The sequence below is a fragment of the Cavenderia fasciculata genome, assembly GCF_000203815.1.
Source record: "Cavenderia fasciculata unplaced genomic scaffold Scf_Dfasci-G-b-190b03.r1-5, whole genome shotgun sequence".
NCBI lineage: Eukaryota > Evosea > Eumycetozoa > Acytosteliales > Cavenderiaceae > Cavenderia > Cavenderia fasciculata.
Window position 1 is genome coordinate 377,979 of NW_004457711.1, and position 22,183 is coordinate 400,161.

The 22,183-nt window shown below is 33.2% G+C and overlaps 8 protein-coding genes across 8 annotated transcripts; 3 read left to right on the forward strand and 5 right to left on the reverse strand.

The window, feature by feature from the left end:
• Positions 1–868: 868 nt before the first annotated feature.
• tmem184B (uncharacterized protein) lies at positions 869–2,477 on the reverse strand (the record flags this gene model as incomplete). Its single annotated transcript, XM_004357306.1, has 5 exons — positions 869–1,098; positions 1,259–1,511; positions 1,631–1,743; positions 1,817–2,308; positions 2,414–2,477. 5 exons carry the CDS (start codon positions 2,475–2,477, stop codon positions 869–871), a joined length of 1,152 nt encoding a protein of 383 aa, XP_004357362.1.
• A 685-nt stretch (positions 2,478–3,162) lies between these two features.
• On the reverse strand, positions 3,163–4,945 carry DFA_02640 (uncharacterized protein; the record flags this gene model as incomplete). Its single annotated transcript, XM_004357307.1, has 2 exons — positions 3,163–3,320; positions 3,394–4,945. The coding sequence occupies 2 exons, from the start codon at positions 4,943–4,945 to the stop codon at positions 3,163–3,165; spliced, it is 1,710 nt and encodes a 569-aa protein (XP_004357363.1).
• Positions 4,946–5,764: 819 nt separating this feature from the next.
• On the forward strand, positions 5,765–6,356 carry DFA_02641 (uncharacterized protein; the record flags this gene model as incomplete). Its single annotated transcript, XM_004357308.1, has 2 exons — positions 5,765–5,828; positions 5,947–6,356. The coding sequence occupies 2 exons, from the start codon at positions 5,765–5,767 to the stop codon at positions 6,354–6,356; spliced, it is 474 nt and encodes a 157-aa protein (XP_004357364.1).
• Positions 6,357–6,460: 104 nt separating this feature from the next.
• DFA_02642 (SWAP/Surp domain-containing protein) lies at positions 6,461–7,315 on the reverse strand (the record flags this gene model as incomplete). Its single annotated transcript, XM_004357309.1, has 1 exon — positions 6,461–7,315. The coding sequence occupies one exon, from the start codon at positions 7,313–7,315 to the stop codon at positions 6,461–6,463; it is 855 nt and encodes a 284-aa protein (XP_004357365.1).
• Positions 7,316–7,370: 55 nt separating this feature from the next.
• On the reverse strand, positions 7,371–8,406 carry prpf38a (putative U4/U6.U5 small nuclear ribonucleoparticle-associated protein; the record flags this gene model as incomplete). The annotated part of the gene is made up of 2 exons (XM_004357310.1): positions 7,371–7,846; positions 7,953–8,406. 2 exons carry the CDS (start codon positions 8,404–8,406, stop codon positions 7,371–7,373), a joined length of 930 nt encoding a protein of 309 aa, XP_004357366.1.
• A 1,730-nt stretch (positions 8,407–10,136) lies between these two features.
• On the forward strand, positions 10,137–13,951 carry DFA_02644 (pleckstrin domain-containing protein; the record flags this gene model as incomplete). Its single annotated transcript, XM_004357311.1, has 8 exons — positions 10,137–10,157; positions 10,385–10,516; positions 10,643–10,990; positions 11,081–11,452; positions 11,517–12,004; positions 12,860–12,903; positions 13,099–13,325; positions 13,415–13,951. 8 exons carry the CDS (start codon positions 10,137–10,139, stop codon positions 13,949–13,951), a joined length of 2,169 nt encoding a protein of 722 aa, XP_004357367.1.
• A 233-nt stretch (positions 13,952–14,184) lies between these two features.
• On the forward strand, positions 14,185–16,440 carry DFA_02645 (Glucose inhibited division protein; the record flags this gene model as incomplete). The annotated part of the gene is made up of 2 exons (XM_004357312.1): positions 14,185–15,922; positions 16,004–16,440. The coding sequence occupies 2 exons, from the start codon at positions 14,185–14,187 to the stop codon at positions 16,438–16,440; spliced, it is 2,175 nt and encodes a 724-aa protein (XP_004357368.1).
• Positions 16,441–16,489: 49 nt separating this feature from the next.
• smc2 (structural maintenance of chromosome protein) lies at positions 16,490–21,927 on the reverse strand (the record flags this gene model as incomplete). The annotated part of the gene is made up of 10 exons (XM_004357313.1): positions 16,490–16,922; positions 16,991–17,266; positions 17,352–17,968; positions 18,033–18,358; positions 18,430–19,732; positions 19,807–20,079; positions 20,154–20,377; positions 20,443–20,526; positions 21,252–21,639; positions 21,733–21,927. 10 exons carry the CDS (start codon positions 21,925–21,927, stop codon positions 16,490–16,492), a joined length of 4,119 nt encoding a protein of 1,372 aa, XP_004357369.1.
• Positions 21,928–22,183: the final 256 nt, after the last annotated feature.

Genomic DNA, 22,183 nt, shown 5'->3' on the forward strand with positions numbered 1-22,183 from the left:
TAGTATTACCACCACTTTTTATTATTTCATTTTAATTATCTCAAATTACAATTGTATATTTCCATACCAAACCAACTATCAAAACCAAAAAAAAATACAACACCACCAACAATAATAAGTTTAGTGCAAAGCTAGAAAAAAGAAAAAAAAAAAGTATAAATCTATTCATCATACACTATCATCATCGTCATTAAAAAAAAAAGCCTTGGAGGAGAGAGAGACAGACAAAAGTAACCATATCAACTATTATCCAACAACAACCAAACCAACATCTCAAATAATTAATTTAAAATTCATTTGTTTCATCACTGTGTCATAATAAATCTCCATAAATCTTGATGGAGAATACTACAAAATAATCATCATCATTTAACCAACATGGTTAATCCCCAGTATACTGTATATATATGTATATTATTGGGAAAATCAATCCATTTATGTATTTATTTAATAATGATAACCACCGATCGGTTGAATATCAACCATTTTACCCTACTACTACTACTATGACGATAATCTGGAACCCATTCCTACTTTCTAAAAAAAAGATTTGATGAATAGATTTATACCTCAATTAAAACAAAAACAAAAGTTTGTATCATTATATTGCACTACTACTACGACTATGCTACTGCTACTACGCAACGACGATCGATAAACTACTTTAAACTCAATCTAGAGTGAAATATGATCATGGTCATATTGAAAGGGAAAAGAAGCAAAGAGAGAGAGATATATATACCAATTAAATTGGGATAACCTTTTATGTTTTGTTGGTTGTTATTGTTATTGTTTTGTTGTGATAATTTTACAAAAAAGTTTATTATAAAAAAACAATAATTATTATTGTTGAACATATAGTTTTTTTTCAAAAGAGGATAGCACCTGTATCATCTTTATCCTGTTGTTGACTATGACTAGTAGGATGGACTAATAGTTTGTTTTGAACTGATAATTTACTTGATTCATCATTGTTATCAATAAATGGTGAAGACATGGAAGAAGAAGAAGACGAAGTCATGGTAGGAGTATCCTGTTTATCGATTTCCAATTTAAAATATGTTTGTTTATCACTATTAATATTTTCTGGTGATAAATCTATAAAATTATGATACTAATAAGAACAGAGGAAGGAAGGAAGCAAAAAGAAGGAAAAAGAGGAAGAAGAAAAGAATAATAATAATTAATAATTAATTAATAGTCATGACAATTTCAGTCAATCTTACATCAATGGATTTTTTAGCACTCTTTTTAATACTTTTTATAGTATCCAACACTACATCTGAATGATCATTTGTATCCTTTATGCCATCCTTGATGTTTGGTTTGTATCTATGCAAATTATATCTAAATTGAACCAATCGATCAAAGCAACCAACTGGTTGTTTACCAGCAACATCCTCCATACATCCTTCTCGTTCACTAAACGCCGACATTTTATAATCGATATAAGAAAATGCATAATAATGTGTTATCGCTGCCACTACCATTTCAAAACAAACTAGGAAATCCTACAACAAAACAAGAAAGGTTAATAATCTATTGTCAATTAAAAAGTATCTGTTTTTGTTGTCTCTAAATAATAATAATAATAATAATAATAATAATCCAAAATAATAATAATAAATACATTTAAAAGGAATCCAATCTGATGGGAAGTGAAAGTTTCTGTTGAAGGAATAATTCCTATATATATAACCAAAGAAATAAAAACAGATTGCCAAAACGTGAAAAATATAATACCTAAATATAAATATAGAAGTTTAGTTATCTATTTATCATTATTCTTTTTCTATTTATATATATATATATTTACCTTTAATAACTAAAAATCTTGAAATTGGTTTATGAGGATTTAACTCTATTTGAAAGCTTTCATAAAAGAGAATGAGATAGTAGAGTGCAACAATTACTGATATATTGTTGATGATGGTTGTATAGAGGTATGCTTGATCCAAACTAAAGTTTCCTTCTTGGTAACGACCAGATATGGCATAGGCAAAAACGGCGACAAGAGCCATCATTGGTTTGACCAAAGTGTATTGAATGACGCCACGAAGACATCTGATGTATAGTTTGTCAGTGTTGACATTGACACAGCCAAATGGAAAAGGGTATACGAGTTGTCCAGACTTTCGCACAGCCAACGATTGGATAGCCTCTACACCACCCAAGCAAATGGTGAGGAGTTTGAAAAAATTATATAGTACATAAGCCTCGTAACAGTCCCTAAAAACATCGATAAAGAGTGCATAATTGTCTCGTTTGAAATAGAGTGAAATCCAACTGTCGATCGCATAGATGGGTACTATTAAAAGAATTCGTAGTACATATTTCTGATGAGCAGGTTTGTTGTAGTATATCAAATGTTGTGCAATCAAAAGAATAGACAAAAACGATGCTATCATTGTACATATCCCTCCAGTGATTAGCAAGTATTGATATTCTGTCTCTCCAAATGTTATTGAAGATACCATTATTGTGATTGCGATTGATCGATCCGTTGAGAACCCCTTTTCGATTGATCGCGAGTTATTAAACTATGTATATATTTGCTGTATGTAAGGCTATCAATCTAGACAAGACTGATTTAAAAAAAATATATAAATAAATAAATAATAAATAATTTAAATACAAATAATTGAATATGAATTTTGAAAGAGAAGAACAAGCAAGTAAGTAAGAAAGAGAACAAGAAAGAAAGAGAAGAGAAAAGACGGTTTGTGTTAAAACAATAAATAAAATTTTAATATTTATTTATAATGGTCAAGTAATGGAAGGGGTGATTGGTTTGTTTGTCCAACCACTCGACGACAATAATAACATTATCTTTTTTTAGAAGGGCAAAAAACCCTCCGTCATTCATCACCTTGCAAGCTTTCTTTCAACTCTTTTACTAATTACGTACTATTACTATTAGTATTAGTATTATTAATCAATGATGATATCATTGTGATTTTTTAGAAAAGATCAATCCATCTTATTATTTCCTTTTTTTTTTATGTACATAAAATTAAGTTATTATTTATTTATTTGTTTTTTTGTTTTTGTTTTCTTGGGTTTAAATTAAAATATATTTAACAATTTTAAAAAAAATAAGATATATATTATATTATGATGATGCCCTACTTTTGTTTCGTTCTCTCTTTCTTTTTTCAAAGATTAATAAACAACAGAATTTCTTGTTAATTCTGGATCTTGTTCAAAACTGTCCATCTCTGGTAAAGTTTGTTTCTTTTGTTCAATGACCAATATATTATACAATGATTTAAATAAAGGTAGCAATGACAAAACTACAAAAAATATCTCACCTTCATGAACTTGGAAATAATTTAATAAATAATGATTAGTTTTGGAAATTATAATTCTTCTTTTACTTTTTTGTTTACATACTTTTTGAAGGAGTATTGAAAACCCATAGAACCAAAGAAACAATTGAAAGAATACAAACAATGAAAAAGTTTTGGGTAGTGACTACACGTGGAATGAGGGAGGGAACGAATTTCATGTCGAGTACCATGAATTGGTGGTCGTCGGATGGACGACCCTTCATGTGATTATTGTCACGGAAAATGTTGTAAATGTTGGAGACTATCTTTAAAAAGTAGTAGATGGTCGAGCCAATGACAATGCTCCAGAGGAACGAGATGAGTTGAGTGGTACCTTGCGTGGCACCAGAGAGATCGTGGAGGGCGAGTTGGGAGGGTGTGACGTTAAAGGCACCGGTCATGACACGAGACACGAGACCCAGTGACCCAAGGGTGAGCTCGCGGATGGGTGCAAAAGTGCCAAGCTCGCGAATCCCGGTTGACAGACGATTGATACATCGGAATGTGTCCTCGGCATTGGCCTCTGCTCCCATCAACACAGTCTGTACAAAGTAGAGTAGAAACATTGCCCAAAATATCATAGATGCCAGTGGAATAAAGATGAGTGTCATAAAGACGTGTGCCAGTTGACTGGGTACCGACGCATCAAGCACAATCTCGCGATCAGACAGTTTCATGGCAAACAGCCACAAGACAAATAGAGATACACCCGACACGATACACGCACCAAATATCTTGATGTTCTTCATGTCGTGGTCACCCGGATGTGTCGACGACGACGACATGGTGGCTACATTGAGCAGTGGGTTGTCGTTGTAGTTGCCGCACAGGTAGTTGGAGATACCGATGGTCGCGAATCGCGTCCACCCCCCCTTGATCTTGAGATGGGTAGGTTCAAGCGAGTTTAAGTGGATCGATCCAGACTCGTCAAAGATATTGGCGCCAGTTGGCGACTCTAGCACATTCTCCATTCCTTTGGGCAACTGATACTTCATGATGATGGTGACAACGGCCAATGCGTAGAGAAGCGACACGACAATACGCAACGACTGGTGCAACAGTTTGATTGACATGCCACGATGCAAAAACCGGTAGCATTTCGATGCCAAGTTGGGGTGTCGACGAATCTGGCGTGACAAATTATCAATTGCCTCTCTTGTGTATGCATCTTGTTGAAAATCATATTGTGCCGGTGATATACGTTGACAATGACTGTATTGTGACAAAGATGAATCATCACCACCACTACCAGCTTTACCACCCTTTGTCTTTTTCTTTGTATCTGGTTCATAAAACAACTCTTCATATTCAATGGTTGGTGTCCTTTTCTTTCTAGTATTGGTTGTGGTTGTGGTTGTGGTTGGTGCGTCAGAACCCTCTTCTTCCTCTTCCTCTTCATCACTCAGTCCGTAAGGAATGAGTTCTTCATCTGACATTTGTTCTTCTAGTTGTTGTTGTTGTTCATTCTTCTTTGTTGTTGATGATTTTGTTGGTGTCTCTGTAGCAGTCTTTGTGACCGACTTCTTTCTTCCTCTTCTAGTAGCAGTTGTCTTTTTATTGTCTCCACTACTACTACTACTACTACTACTACTACTACTACTTGCTGATTTTGCCATCTATCTAAATAATTGTAAACCGTGGGTTCGAACCGCCGTTTGCAAAGATATCTTATATGTCAAAAAAAAAAATACACAAATTTATGCTTTTGAACTTCTCCTCTCCTCCCTTGTAACGGTTAAATTCCAGTCCTGCGCAGTGGTTATATTAATTAATATTTGTATTGTTTAATAATCTTGATTTTAATTATTATAATAATTCTATCCTTCCTAATTTATAATGTTTCTATTATTATTAACTAATATTATTAATTTTTAAAACGAAAAATAATAATTCTCTAGAATGAATGATTGTTTGTTATAATGATTGTTTGTTATAATGATTGTTTGACTGCGCAGAGAGAAATAGAGAGAGAGAGAGAGAGAGATTTAATGATTGATTGATTTTGAATGGTGGTGGTAGTATCATTTGTAAGAGTGTGTGAAATTGGATGAATGATGTTCAACACGCTACCCATCAAACATTGTGATACCAACCACTCGTAACGGTGTAAAAAAAAAACATTCCAATGATGAATGAGTATGGGGAACATCAAATCAATCACTATACTATAGAAATTTACTTGTACTTTATTAATTCCTCACCCCTACTTGAAAATAAAAGAAAGCTGGATTTGAGAAAACCTGTCTTGTTGAGTCGAAATTCACAGAGCTCGTAAACTTTTTCAGACAATGAAAAGACCTTGAGAAGCACTGGGCCATATCTTGAGAAACGAGAGATTAAACATGACTACTTAAACAACACTATTATTCATTCATCTCACGACATTCATAATAATAATATCTATTCATTTTTTTAATATTATTAAATATAATACAATGAAATCAATTTTATTTATTACTTTAATAGCTTTAACTATTTTTATTAGTACCTGCTCTTCTTGTAAGTAAATCATTTATTATTATTATTATTATTATTATTGTCGATCCAAGATATTATGTTTTAATAGTAAATCTCACACCCCTATTTTATTTATGTATAAATTTATTTATTTATTTAGACCCAACAAGTCTTGTTCAAGGTGACTATAATGTTTTTTGGACTGATCAAGTATGTACTTCATCTGGTGTAACCACTGTATCAAGAAATGAAGATGGATATCAAGCCAATTTCACAATGCCAACCGCTTTACCAATCAGATTGGTCAACATTACTGTAGGTTATGATGGTAGTCTCTCTGGTCTTGGAGCTATCTATCTCAATGGAGATATGTCCTTTACCCAAATCAAGGGTGTCATTACTCAATTTGGTGCCTTTACTGTTACATATGTTCCAAATGGCCCATATTTCACAAGACCAATTACTGCTTACTACCTTCTCACTACCTGTAAATCTATCAGCAGCAATGTTGATCAAGAACAGTATACTGCCAACTTTAATAATAATAATGGTCAATATTCTCCCTATTAATATTGATTGCCAAATGATAAACTATTTTTTAAATCCAATATTGACTTGGATCACCGATTGAATATATTATTATATTATACTATACTTTATTATTATTATTATTATTATTTGAGTGGCTTCAAACCCAATTTAGCACGTATAGCATTCATTTCATCAATTTCTTGTTGGTCTGATTTAACGCCACTACTACCTGCAGTTGTTGTTGTTGCTGATGAAGATGAAGAGGATGAAGGTTTATCATACTTTGATGATGATGAAGATGATGAAGATGAGGAATATTTGTCGTATTTTGAAACATCCTTTTTCTTTTTTGGTTTAACACCTGGAAGATCTTCAAACAATACTTCTCCATCTTCTCCATTTGTTCCTTCTTTGTCTTTTCTATCTCTCTTTTTATCTTGTTGATCTCTTTTGTCTTCATAGTCTCTATTTCTATCTCTATCTCCATCTCTTCTGTCCCTATCTCCATCTCTTTTGTCTCTATAATCTCTATCTCCTTCCCTTCTATCCCCATCTCTGTGTCGGTCTCTATCTCTATCTCTATCTCTATCATCATTCCTACTACCTCTATTATAATCTCTATCATAATCTCTTGATCTTCTATCATCCAAATCTCTATTTCTATCACGATGATGATGATGATTTCTATTATTATTATTATTATTATTATGATTACTATCTCTACGATCATAATCTCTATTATCTCTATTATCTCTATTGTCCCTATTATCCCTATTATTATATCTATCACCATTATTATTACTATTATCTCTACGATCATGGCTTCTATTACTATTATTATTATTATTATTGATATCTTGATCTTTATCATTTCGACTACCATAATTTTGACCTCTATATTGATCTTTATAATCTCTATATCTTTCTCTATCTTTGATCCTTTCTTGTTCTTTTTCCATTTCCTTTTGTTTTTGTTGTTCTTTTCCTTTTCTCTCCATTCTTGATCTTTTTTACGTGCAGCTTGTCTTTGTTTTTTCCTTTTGTTCTTCGAAGTCATTCCAAAACATCTTGTTTGAGGTTATCCATATTGATGAGTTTTAACTCTTCTAGTACACTGACACGTTTTTCCAATAGTCCTTGTTGTTCCAATGTTCTTCGAGACGGTAGATTGGGAAGTACAATTTCACAAGCATAGTTGCCAGTCAACAGTTCCTGTACAAACTCATCTACATGTATCTTGTTGAATTGACCAAGATCATTCTTCATCCTGACCGATCTATAGTCATTGTATAATGGCTCCAAATAATTGTAAATATCAACTGGTTTACCAACCAATCGAAGATAGAATGCACCAAGAATTCTAACATACTTGAAATCTTGATTGGTGATAAACTCGATAATGATATCCTTGTCTGGTTGAATTTGTAGCATCTTTAACATCAAACAAATGAAATGTGTAGGTTGTTTCATACCTCCCCAAGTACCACCAAATGATGTTAATGCCATTGCTCTATCAACCAATGTTTCCTCTAAACAAAAGAAAATGAAGTAAGTATTAGTTTTAGTAACTTTTGAAATGTTATATAAAATGAATATAACAAACAACAAACAACAAACAAACAAAAGGAGACATACCATTTAAACCCATACACTTTTCCTTCCAATAAGGATGACTTTGAATCTTGATTCTTAGGATCTTTTCAATCAAGTTTCTACTATGCGTACCATGAATTGTTTTCTTTCTTCTTGCCAATAATAATGATGGTCTCATATGAGGTTCTTTTCCTTCCTTTTCACCATCATTGTCATTATCATCGTCATCATCATCATCGTCGTCGTCGTCATCTTCTTGATTCCCATTGTCTTGTTGTTGTTGTTGCTGTTGTTGATTGTTATCTTGGTCATCTTGATCACCTTGATCATCATAACCATCATCATCATCATCGTCGTCTTGTTCTAGTTGATAATCTGCAAGCTTTTCAAAGTCTTGTTCTTCATCACCATCGTCTTGTTCTATCATTGGTTGATCTTGATCTTGATCATTGTTGTTGTCTTGTTCTTCATTATTATTATTATTATTATTACTCATCGTGTCTCTTTCTCTCTCTCTTTATAATGCAAGTCGAGTAGACAGACGATTGAGTTGAGTTCAAATCAAGCGAATAAATGAGTATTTAGTATTCCTTGAACCACCGAATCTCCAAGTGCTACAGAATTATTATTTTTTATTTTTTTTTTTACCAACAACAATAGACAGATCAATAATAGATTTTGTATTTATGACCAAACATTCTTGTATTATAGCTAACGATCTCTCATTATTATTATTATTACGATCTCAAAGGTATGTCCAAACCTAATACACCCACCCTGTGGTTGGGCCGAAGAAATATGCGTACGCATGGTGCAAACCATTGGGAATGAATCAACAGCAGATACTAGATACTATAGAGCCAAGATACCCCTTCATCATGGTGCAATCGCCACCAACTCTTGGGATCAATTTTTTTAATTTTTTTTTTTCACAATATCCTCCTTGAATCGCGCCGTTACTGCTGTCTTTTATACATTGGCTCTTGTTATTTTGTAGTATTAGTATTTATTAGTAGTAGTAATCAGTGTCAACAAAAGAACACACAGGTAGGGATCAATCAATCATCCAATCAATCAATCACCCAATCATTCAATCAATATCTATCACTCATCACATTGTGTTAAGACCTAGGTGATTTTAAAACAACAACAACAACAACAACACAACAACAACAACAACAATTTCCAACAATCGCACCCTTCACCAAAACTAGACTCACACAAAGTATATAGTATAGTTTCGGATAGACAAATAACACAAGCAAAGACAACAACAACAACAACAAGCAAGGAGCAAGGTTCAGATCAACAACATATTTAAAAAGTGAATCGAGATCTTTATTTCTGTAAAAAGATATCCACATGCTTCAGAAAAAAAAATATCAACTAGAGAATCGATTATTAATCTTTAATAATAATAATATAGTAATAATAGTAATGTTATTATTATATTATTATTGTGTTGATTAAGTAATAATAATTGTTATAACTTAAGTTGGATCAAAGATAAGTTGTGGGGGGATCTCAGTGGCTCCACAACAATTTTGAAGATATTTATATTTGTGTTGTTTTGTGTGTCTGTGTGTGGCAATTGCCAAGCGTTATCTGAAAGTTTTTTATTTTTGTATTATCGCTTTGGAAAAGCCCCTCTTTCTTTGTTGTATAAACAGACGATCGATTTATCTCTATCTCATTGTGTATCAATTAATTGTTGGTATGCTATTATTATTTATATTATTTATTATCAATCACACATCTTGCTTGCTTCCTTGGCCCATCCATCCATCTCCACCCAACTTATTTCGCGAAAGGATGAGATGAGAAGGAGGTTGGTTGAAAATCTAGACAAAAGTTTTTTTTTTTTTTTTTTTTTTTTCAAAATAATCCGAATTTTAACTAATAATATTTTTTCTCTCTCTCTCTCTCTCTCTCTTTCACCTTATCTATCTATCTTGATCCTCTTTGCAACCTTTACATAAATCTACCTATCTATCTATCTATCTATCGACTGCTATCTTATTTATAGAAGCGTATTAGTAATATAAGAGTAGTTCTCGATATTGTATTTTATTACAGACAGGCATATAGACAAAACACAAAGTAGTTGGAACTATCGATACGATACTCTATATTCACTCTTCACAACAACAACAACAACAACAACACAAATTTGTATATTAAAAATCAACAACAACAACAACAACAACATCAAGAAACAACAAGAAAATGACCGACCCAGTATTAATGGTAAAGATAAACAAACAAAAACATCAACTCAAACTTTTTGAATAATATCAATCTATCTTGAAAGAGATATCAATATGTCAATATCCCAACAATAATAATATGACAACTGATAGATTGAGATAAAGAAATGGAATAGATTGATAGATGATAGATAGATAGATATATGTATTCCTTTAAAGTTAAAGATATTAATAACTTTTTTTTTTTTAAAACTACTCAACTTTTAGGTTTCTGTTGCTCAATTAGCACCAGCAGATAGAGAAGGTTGGTTAACCAAACAAGGTGGTGCCATCAAGACATGGAGAAGAAGATGGTTTGTACTAAAAGGAAAGAAGTTGTATTATTTCAAAAACAAGACAGTATGTAGATAGATAGATAGATAGATAGAAAGATAGAAAGATATATATATATAGTATCAGCAGAAAGAAAAAAAAGGGGGAGATCTAATTTAACAATTGTTGTTATTATTATTATTAAACTAATAGGATGTTGAAGCTACTGGTTTAATTGAATTTGAACCAGATTCGTTTGTTAAAGATGAAAGAGATAAGGATAAGAAAAAGAAATTCATGTTCTCTTTAGGAACGTCTAAAAGAGTTTACTATATTTACGCCGAAGTTGAATCGGATATGAAACAGTGGATTGAATCGATTCGTCGTGCCTTTGGTGGCGAAGGTGGGTCTGCTACACGAGTTGACCAGTCGGCGACCAAACCCGCCGGCGTTGTCGAACAACCAAAACCACAAAACGGTACACCAGAAAAGCCAGCTAGCTCAACTGGCCCAAGATCAAGAATTTCAAATGCTAAATCTGTTATTCCATTCTTACGTGATGTAAGTCAAACAAATCAAATCACATGTATACACACCAATCAAGTACTTACTCTTTTATTTCTTTTTCTTTCTTTTTTTTTTTTCAATTAGGAGGATAGTAAGGTATTAGAGTTCTGGCAAATTTGGTCAGAGAGTATTCCGCCACAAAGTGATTTACAAAGTGGCACATCAATCGAATTCCATGTTGCCACCTCTATTGATATGCAAAAATTGACCTGGAGAACAGCCGGTCCACAAAATATATTCATCCAAAAGATGGTCGACTTTTTCTGGAATGTCGGCGCTCCAGAGACTGAAATCGATCGTCTCAACGATGTTGGTGCTCTCATCAACCCAGTAAAGATTGGATCATGGATCGATATGTCTGATAAGGGTGGTATGGATGGAGGTTGGTACTTCCCAGTCGATATTCCACTTAAATTGGCCATTGAAGCTTCTGATATTGGTGAACCAACTAGAAAGGTAAAAAGATAGAAAATATAAAAACAACAATAATAACCATTTTTGCTAACTTTTATTTTTTTAGTTGGCAGAATGGGCTGAATCCAATGATGTATTAAATTGTTATAGTGTAGGTAGAGATATGGGAGCAGCACCACCCAGACAAACCGAAATACGTCTCAAATTACCCGGACCAGACTTTTCCACTCAACTAAATCTTGCCATCGATGCCTTCAAGTCATTTGGATTCCCACAATTGCCAGGCCCAGCCCTCGACATTTTGCGTCAAGGTTCCTCTGAAATGGGCGGTCTATGTTTGAGCGTCATCACCTCGTCTGAAGGTTTCGTCAGATTGGGTCTCTTGGTGCCAAAACCAAGCCGTGAAGTCGTCAATCAATTGTGCGACTATGGTCAAGCCAACAAGGAAAGAATCACCAAGTTTGAACAATCCCTTGGTGGCGTTGGCCCAGCCTATGTTGAATACCAATACTTGCAAAAGGGATTCGGCTACACAGTGTACAAGGAAGGTTTCGATATTGTATTCCATTATTTCGTTGGTGAGGACCATTCAGAGTAAAAACAAAAAACTTCAAACTAATACAACAACAAAAATAATAATAACAATAATACTATAATAATAATAATAATATATAAAAAAAAAAAAGAAAATGTTTTAGTTTAAAAAAAAAAAAGAAAAAGATTTAAAGTTTCTTTCTTTTTAGTTTTTTTTCTTTTTATTTTTTTTTATTTTATTTCCCTCCATCCAACTCATCAACAACATCAACACAAACATTATCATCAAAAATTTAAATCAAATAATCCATCAATCCATCGATAGAGAATAATTAATTAATAACCAAAAAATATCTATCCCCCAATTCAATCTATCTCTCTCCCTTCATATAATATATTATTTATAACCAAAAACTTTTAACATTATCATTTTTTGAATAAAAAACAACAGTGTATTTTGTAAACAAAAAAAAAGAAACAACATTAATAATAACTTAATGGATTGATCAAGGAAAGATCGATTAATGAATGATTCTTATCTCTTTTATTTTTTTTATAATTTTATTGGATTCGTTTGGAAGATGGGTTTGGGAAAGATGGAAATATCAATATTTCCTATCTCCTAGGATACTTTACAACAATTGTACAATGAAAAGTAGAGATTTTTGAAACAAAGCCCCAATTCTGTCGGTCAAACGGGTTCGGGTACCAAACAACCCCCGACAACGATGTTCATTAGGTTATAAAAAACAAAGGTGTGTGAATGAATAATTAAATCAGTCAGCAAGACGAAGAATCTATTGACATTTCTACATCGGATGTTTGATTACGATTGCAGCTCCAATGGTTTGTCGATATTTAAAACAGATAAAATTTCGCGAAATTTGTATTATTGCTGCAAAAATCAATTAAAAGAATCAAGAAACTTGCCTCTGTCTCACGTCATGCAATGGTGAAAAGTTGTTGAAGACCACAGCTCAGCTGTGAGGCAAGCCCAAAAAAATCCAGATAAAAAGAGTAGAGAGCAAAGTTGCAGCCCGCCAAGATATTTTTCACGAACAAAATTTCTATTTTTTTTAATTTTTTTTCAACCTTCCATACCAAGCTCCTAAGCTCCTACAACTTGTAACAACCTCAGCACTTTATTATTGTAGTTTCAAACGAACACATAACACATTATATCATTCATACAATGTTCAAGCAAATTTTAGCTTCAATCGTTATTCTCGCCCTCGTTGCATCATCTGTTGCTTCCCCACTCTCCAAGGCTAAGGTCGGAAAGAAGGGTGAAGGTTGTGCCGTCTGTGTTGACGCTATGGGTCAAGCCATCAACGATCTCCTCAACATCATCGTCAACGGTGGTGTCATTGGTGGTTGCTCTGTATGTGTCAAAAAAATCAATCAATTTTAAACATAACACAAATCAAAACTAATCAAAATCTTTTTATTATTTTATTTTATATAATTTAGGGTCTCTGTGGTTTATTACCAAACAGCATTGAAAACATGGTCTGTTCACTTGCCTGTGACTATTTCGGTATCGAAGAATTTGTCAAGCTCGTCCAAGAAGAAGACCCAGATCCCATCTATTTCTGTCAAGTCGCCAGAGCCTGCCCACAAAACGCCGGTGCTGCTGCTAGCATCAACGTTGTCTCTGTTACCCCAGCTTCTGCTCCACAAGGTACCACTTTCACCATCTCTGCCGTCTACAACGTCACCTCTGTCGTCAACGTCGGTCAAGTCGGTCTCAACGTCATCGATCCAGCTGGCAACGTTGTCGGTGGTGCTGAACTCATCCTCTACGAAGCCCCAGGTGTCTACCCAGTCCAATTCTCTCTCCAAGCCCAACCATCTGAACAAGAGCCATTCCAAGCCGGTTCCTACGAAGTCCAAATCGCTGTTTGCACTGGTACCTGCGGTTCCATCCACAAGGGTGCCTCCATCTTGGCTGAAGCCAACACCAACTTCACCATTACTGGTCAAACCGCCAAGAAGCTCATCTTCTAAACTAGTAGATCAGATCGATCCCCTCTATACTCCACACACAACTACCAAGTTTCATGGTTTTTTTTAAATTAATAAAAAACTCTTATTAAGTTTTTACTACTATATACATCGTGTTTTACTACGTCTTTTCATCCTTTTTTTTAAATAGTAAAAAAAAAACGAACGATTGTAGAAAGTATTTTCTTTTTTCAAACAAAGAGACAATACATCACAATATATAAAAGAGAAGAGAGATGATTAATCAATTGAATAGATTATCATCTATTCAAAGGAATTTATCATTGTCTTTAAAGTTATCAAACTTTAACTCTACTTCTTCTTCTTCATTATCTTGTTTATATAAATCTCCTTCTACATCTACTTCTTCAATTTGTAAATATTATTATTCAACCAACAATTCAGAATCAATTTCAACATCATCATTTTGTATAAATAACTTTAAAGAAAGAGAATTTAAATCACAATTATGTAATCGTACCGATCGAAATGAATATGATGTAGTTGTGATTGGAGGTGGACATGCAGGAACAGAGGCATGTGCTGCATCGGCACGTGTTGGTGCTCAAACATTATTGATTACACAATCGATCAATACTATTGGTGTCATGTCTTGTAATCCTTCGATCGGTGGTATTGGAAAAGGAAACTTGGTGAGAGAGGTCGATGCTTTGGGCGGTGTGATGGGCTTGGCAGCAGATCAGAGTGGTTGTCAATTCAAGATATTGAATCAATCAAAGGGATCTGCTGTACACGGTCCACGTGCACAAATAGATCGTGAATTATATCAAGCATCTGTACACGACATATTGGCAGGCTATAGTCATGATCAAGGTGGTAACTTGTCGATACGTGAAGCAATGGTTGATGATTTACTTTTAGAACAAGATGGTGAAAAGGAAAGAGTGGCTGGTGTTATTCTATCTGATGGAACTATTATAAAGACTAGAAAAGTGGTTATTACAACTGGTACATTTTTGGGAGGTGTCATTCATATTGGTTCAAAGATGGTACCTGCTGGTAGAATAGGAGACAAGGCGGCTACAAAGTTGTCACAGACATTGGCTAGATTTGGGTTCCAATTGGGACGACTAAAGACTGGAACACCACCTCGACTCGATGGCAAATCTATAAACTATCAAGGTTTACAAGTACAAGAGGGTGATGTCATCCCAACACCATTTAGTTTTATGAATGACAGTGTCAAATATGCAGACAATCAACTCTATTGCTATATGACACGAACAACAGAGGAATCACATCGTATTGTTTTGGAGAATATTGATCGCAGACCAACACTTGACAGTGGTGATGGAAAAGGTTTGGGTCCAAGATACTGTCCATCGATTGAAACCAAGATTGAGCGTTTTGAAGCCAAAACACATCAAATTTGGTTAGAGCCAGAAGGATACAACACAGACGTTATCTATCCAAGTGGTATCAGCATTTCATTGCCCGAAGAGGTACAACTTCGATTCTTAAAGACTATTCCTGGTTTGGAACAGGTAAACATGTTGAGACCTGGTTATGCTGTAGAGTATGACTATGTCGATCCACGTGAACTTAGACCGACGTTGGAAACCAAAAAAATACCAGGTCTCTATTTTGCAGGACAAATTAATGGAACCACTGGATACGAAGAGGCTGCAGCTCAAGGTATCTTGGCTGGAATCAATGCTTCACTCTCATTGGACTCGAACAAACAACAAATGATCGTCGATCGTTCAGAAGGTTATCTCGGTGTCATGGTTGACGATTTGGTTACCCTCGGCGTCACTGAACCATATAGAATGTTTACATCTCGATCAGAGTATAGAATTAGTTTACGTGCTCACAATTCAGATCAAAGATTAACAAAAAAAGGTTATCAATTTGATTGTGTTACTCAAGATCGTTATCAACAATTTTTAAAAAAAGAAAATATTATAAATGATACTATAAATTATTTAAATTCTACTTTTTTTTCTCCTAAAGGTAATCTAAAAAAATTAAAAATATATATATATATATATAAATAGATTTATTAATTTATTTTGTTTTATTTATTATCTTTAGAATATTTAGAAAAATGTGGAATTGGTAGTATAAATAATGGTAAAAAATCATTATTTGATATTTTAAAGAGACCTCATATAACATTGGAAACATTGGTACCATTATTTGGAAGAGAAAGATTGGATGCGATACCACATCATATTATACCAGTGATTGAATCTGAATGTCAATATTCAGATTATTTGGTTAGACAACAAACCGAGATTGAAAGATTCCAAAAAGAAGAATCACGTGCCATTCCAGATTCACTAGATTACTATAAAGTTGGACAACTATCAACTGAAATGAGACAAAAATTATCAGAGACTAGACCAACAACCATTGGTTCTGCAAGTAGAGTTCCAGGTGTTACACCAACTGGAATAGCTGCCATTATTTCTTTTATTAGAAAACATTATAAAAATGATGAATTTCAACCGATACAATTAAGTAAATAAAATCATTTTAATTTATACAAAACATGTTATCTTTTTTCTTTTTTATTTTTTATTGAAGTTTCTTTTTCTTATTTTGATTAAGATTGTTACGACGAACTTCACTGATACCATCAACAAATCTAGTTTCAAAGAGAATGTTTGCATTGTTAAACATACCCTCTTTGAGAGAGACTACAATAAATTGAGCATTGTTAAAGTATTCTTTGAGCATTTCACCAATGTTTTGAGTATGAGAAAGATCCAAAGCAGAGTCGACTTCATCCAAAATATAGACTGGAGCGGGATTGAAAAGTAAGAGAGCCAAAATTAATGACAAGGCCAACAATGATTTTTGACCACCACTCAATTCACTAAGTGTATCCTTCCAAACACCTCCAAGAGCTACCTTTACATCAAGACCTTCCAAAACTGATTTACCTTCTAATGGTTCCAATTTTGCTGTTGCACCTTTTAATAAACCAGAGAAAATTTTACCAAAATCGCTAAATAAAAATAAGATGAGTAAACAAACCAAAGTTAACTTAATACATTATTTTTTTGATTTACATACTTGTTAACTTTTTTCCAAGTTTTTTCAAGTGATTCATTTTTCTTTTCATCCAATTCTTTAATGACTGCTTCAATTTTTTCCTTGTCCTTTTCAACAGTTTCCTTTTTGTTTTTCAAATCTACATAATCTCTTTCTACTTGATCGTGTAACTTTAAAACATTCTTGTTGAGGTTACCGCCAGTTTCATTTTGTTGAGCTCGAAGTTTCAACATTGCACTAATTTTTTGTTGTGGATTATTTTCAAAATCAAAATCTCCATGTTGCATTCCAAAGAAACTAATAAAAAAAGAAAAAGAAAAAGAAAAAGAAAAAAAAGGTTAATAATTATTATTATTAATTTTTTTGTTTTTTTGATATTTACTGTTTTTGAGATTTAATCCAAGGATGTTGTTTATCTAAATTACGAATACAAGCTTCAGCTTCAGCAATTTCCTTTGTAAAAGTAGAGATTTTATGTTCTGCCTTTTTAACATTTAGACCAGTATCGAAAATCTTTTTCTCCAACTTTTCAACTTGACCAGACATTTCTCTGATCGATTCATTTAGATTCTTAAAGTCTTGTCTAAGTTTTTCCAATTCATCTCGCACACCATTGTAATCATCTGTAGCCTTTTCCAAATCCTTTGAGAGTTGTTCAAGTTCCTTTTGAAGCTTTTTAGTGACATCTTCACTTGAAGCAGATTCTTTGGTGATGGTTGCCAATTCAGATTCCAATTCTTCAATTTCAAATGTCAACTTTTCAATACCTTGTTGTTCACTTTTAACAATTTTGTTGGACTTGTTAAACTTTTCCTTGTTTTCTGCCAAATTCTTTTCAATCTCTTTTAATTGTTTATCTCTTCTTGCTTGGAAATCATTTGATTGACTTTCCAATTCTTTTGCCTTTGCATTTGCTTCTTTTTCTCTCTTTTTACTATCTTCTAATAATTGTTTATCAGATTCTAATTTAATTTCAATTTCTTTTATACTAGAAAGTAACTAAAAAAATATAAATATTAATAAAACTATTCTTTCTATTTTTTTCTTTTTTTTTTTTTCTTACTTGAGCTTGGGGATTAAATTCTAATCTTTGATTAATTAAACCAAGTTCATGTTCTTTTAATTGAAGATTTTGTTTGAGTTGTTTATATTGATCAGATGAAGATTTTGCTTGAGCCAATTGATAATTGATCTTTTCCAATTCAGTTTGATGTTGTCTGAGTTGAGCATTCATTTCATTTAATTTTTGGATTTGATTCAAAACTGAACCAGATTGTTGTCTTGAACCACCAGTCAATGAACCTACTGGATTATATTCATCACCTTCTAAACTAATTGTTTTTGTTTTAATATCTTTATCAAATGCTACCATTTGTGCAAATTTTTTATCTAAACCAAAATAAAATAAAAAAGAAAAATTAATATATATATAATTATTATTTGTGTTTGTTTTAATTTACCTTTTGCAATAAAAGAAGAACCAAAAACAAAATTCATAGCTTTTTGAAGTGATGGATCATAATTGACAAGAGAGATTGCAGTTTTAACATTATCTTTACCAGCCAATTTTTCAGCACCTTTTACTTTTCTATCGTCGATTGTATAACCATCGATTTGATTGAGAGGTAAGAATGTCATACGACGACGTAGGTTACCTTTGGCAAGGAGAGCTTTACCAGTGATTTCATCTTCAACAATGACATTGTAGAGTTTACCACCGGCACAAATTTCGAGGGCAGTGGCAGTATCGGCATCTTTGAGAGAGATTAAATTGGCAACGACACCACGAACTTTGGAACGATCAAAATCTCTTGATGGATCTGAATAGGTAAACTCCATACCCGACAATTGAGAGGCCAGGACACCAATTCTCTCACGGATTTGGAAACAAGTTGGTTCGAGTTCACCCTTTCTAACCAACAATTCTTCTTGACGCAAGTGACCACCTTCGAGAGATTGAACTTGTTCACGAAGACGAACTACTTCCTTTTCAACCGAACCAACTTCGTTTCTCATTCTCTTGAAATCTTCTTCCTCCTTGTTGACACTTTTCTTTTTGGTTGACAATTCCTCTGTCATGTGTTTGATACGGATTTCGGCCTGTTTGAATTCCGATGCAGCTCGAACAGCCTCTTTTTTAGCATTCATCAATTGATCAGTGAATGAACCATTGTCTTGATCGTCGTCGGTAGTGATACCAGCTGCAATACCTTCCAACTTGTTTTGAAGTTGTTTGACGAGTGCACCCAAACGATCATTCTCTTGTACAATACCTTCAATCTTTTTCTCCATGGCCGTCTTTTCCTTGATCTTGTTGGCAATGGATTGTTTGATTTCATTGGTAGACTTTGCAATCGAACCAACCGACGATATTTCACGATCCAATGCTTCTTTTTTGTGTTTGTGTAGAGTCTCTTGTTTGGCCACCAACTGACCCAATTTATCTTCTTTGGCTTCCAACTCTTCGATTTGATTATTAAACTGTTTCTGTCTATTGTCTTGCATTTGTTTCATTTTCTTTTTGGTAGCATCAATCTCTGATGTATATTCTACCATTTGATCTTGCAATGTTTTCTTTTCCAAATTCATTTCCTTGATTGTCTCTGATTGACCTTGAACCTTTTTATTTGATTCAAAGTATTCATAAGCAGTACAATATCTTTCCAATTGTTCCAATTGCTTCTCATTATTTAAAAATTGTGTCAATGCTTGTTTCTCTGTTCTTAATTGTAATAATTTTGGTGTTACTTCTTCATTTAAAATCTAAAAGAAAAGTAAAAAATATTAATATTAATATTCCTCCTCTACTTCTTCTTTTCCTTGTTTCTTTTCTTTACTCTATTAATTTCAATCAATTTTAATTCTTTTTTTGCAATTGTATCAAGAGCAGATTTTTTCTTTTGTTCAAACATTCTAGTACCAGCAGCTTCTTCAACCAATGAAAGGAATTCATGTGGTTTCATATTGATAACCTTTGTGATACGACCTTGCATAATAAGGAAATGAGGATTATTAACATTTAATTGAACAGAATCAAAAAGATTTTTAATTCTATCTTGTGTTGCTGCTTGACCACCAATCATATATTTTGTTCTACCTCCTATTGCTACCTAAAAATAGAAATAAATAAGTAAAAGAATCTTATATCTTTTATCTTATTTCATTTCTTTTTCATTTTACATACTTGTCTTGTAATTGAAATACTATCATGAGTCTCATAACCTAGTGGAGAACGAGATTTATCTAGATTGTTAAATGTGATGGATACTGTAGCTCTAGTGATACCTGCTTGACCTTGTTTGTACACTAAATCATCCAACTTTGTTGCACGAACTTGACCCAACTTTGAAATACCCAATACAAAGCATATAGCATCCAAGATATTACTCTTGCCACTACCATTCATACCTGTTTAGGGTTTTAAAATAATGAATTAATAAATAATATATAGATGTATGCATTTAATGTCATACCTGTTATGGCATTGAATGATGGGTCAAAGTTATCAAGTTTAATCTTTCTTGCATAGGATTTAAATCCTTCTAATGTTATACTTTCTATATACATATTAATATAATATATATATATGTATATAACTATAAACTAGTCGACTTGATAGTAATAATACTTTTTTGAAAACTAAAATGTAGCAATGATCATTAATTATTTTTGTCGAAAACTCTCCCTCCAAAAAAAAAAAAATACAAATTACAAGAAGTTTCAAAAATGGCGCCAAAGTCTCTTACTTTGAGACACACATTGGTAATATAATAATGGGTATGATGATATATATACAAATAAAGTAAAGTATCCGATGGTGTGTGTGTGTGTGTGTGGGTTTGGTGATTACTAGCTTTAAAGCTGAAACAGGTTGACTTTAGTTCGCCAAAGCAACAGATTTAATTTTTAAAAAAAGAATGTTTTTACCGAAAACCTAGTATCACAATTGTTTATTGGTGATTACATATATATCTTGAAACAAAGATCTTCCTCCTCCTTGTTGGTTGATCAATTCAATAATATTCAAATGCCTCCAAACTTTTTCATATACTTGCTAGGTGGTTGATAAAGGGGGCAATCGATTCCAAACAAGTTGTATAACTGGATTCCAAATTCAATGTATATAAGAGATATGTTTATATTATCTTTGTGTTTTGTTTGTTTGTTTTTACAATTTTATAAACATGAATAATTTAATTGGATATGTTTATTTTAAAGCAGAGCGTACATTACAAAGTAATTTGTTTTGGATTAAATTTGGGTGTTTACTTTTTCAAGAAACCAATGACGTGGAAAGCAGTGATAATGACGATGAAACAGAAGAAGATGGCCAACCAGACAGAGACGGTGTTTGAAAAATATGCTCCTGGAGCCCATGGAGCAGAGTGGTGGGTGTAGGTCTTGCCTGGGAAGACACAGGTACGTGGACCAGACTTACCGGTGGTACAAATACTACCGTCATTGGCGTAGTCACAAATACGGCATTTGCCAGACATACAGGAACCGAGCTTTTCAACAACCATACGGTTACCAACAGAGTTACGGACATCGTAGTAGGTGACGGCACACTTGGTAGAGTTGTCAACACGTTCATCTTGGATTGATCCTAATGACAAATCAATGCAATCATCTCCATCAACATCGAACTTTTGACAGGTACCATAACGACCCTAAGAGAGATGGAAAGAAAGGAAACGAAAAAGTTATAAATGATTAGTTATGGTTTGTGAATCGAAAAGGTTTTTGTTTGTTTTTTGACTTACAAAGTCGAGGGTATTGAAAGAACAGAATTGACCACCCTTGCAGTCACAGTCAGACTTGCAACCAGCGCAATATCCGTTAACACAGTATTGGTCAGAGTCACATTCGTATTGGCTTGAGCAGATTTGTGGAGCAGCAGTGGCAAACAAAGCAGCAAAAGCGAGGAGTAAAGTGATGGTTAAAATAACTTTATTCATTTTTTTATATATATATATTTATCTACTTTTTAAAAAGAAGAAGAAATAATTAAGTAAGTATTAAATTATATATAAAATAATTTGTTTTTTAAAAAGAGATGAGATGGTAGAGAGAAAGGAGTAAATTTAAAAATATAATTATAATTGATAGGAGAGATCTGACATTCTTTCCCGCTCTCTATCCCTTTTTTGAATGTGGTAAGAAAGAAGTGCCGGGTGATCCTCTTTGAAATGGTTAAAAATAATTACAATGGTG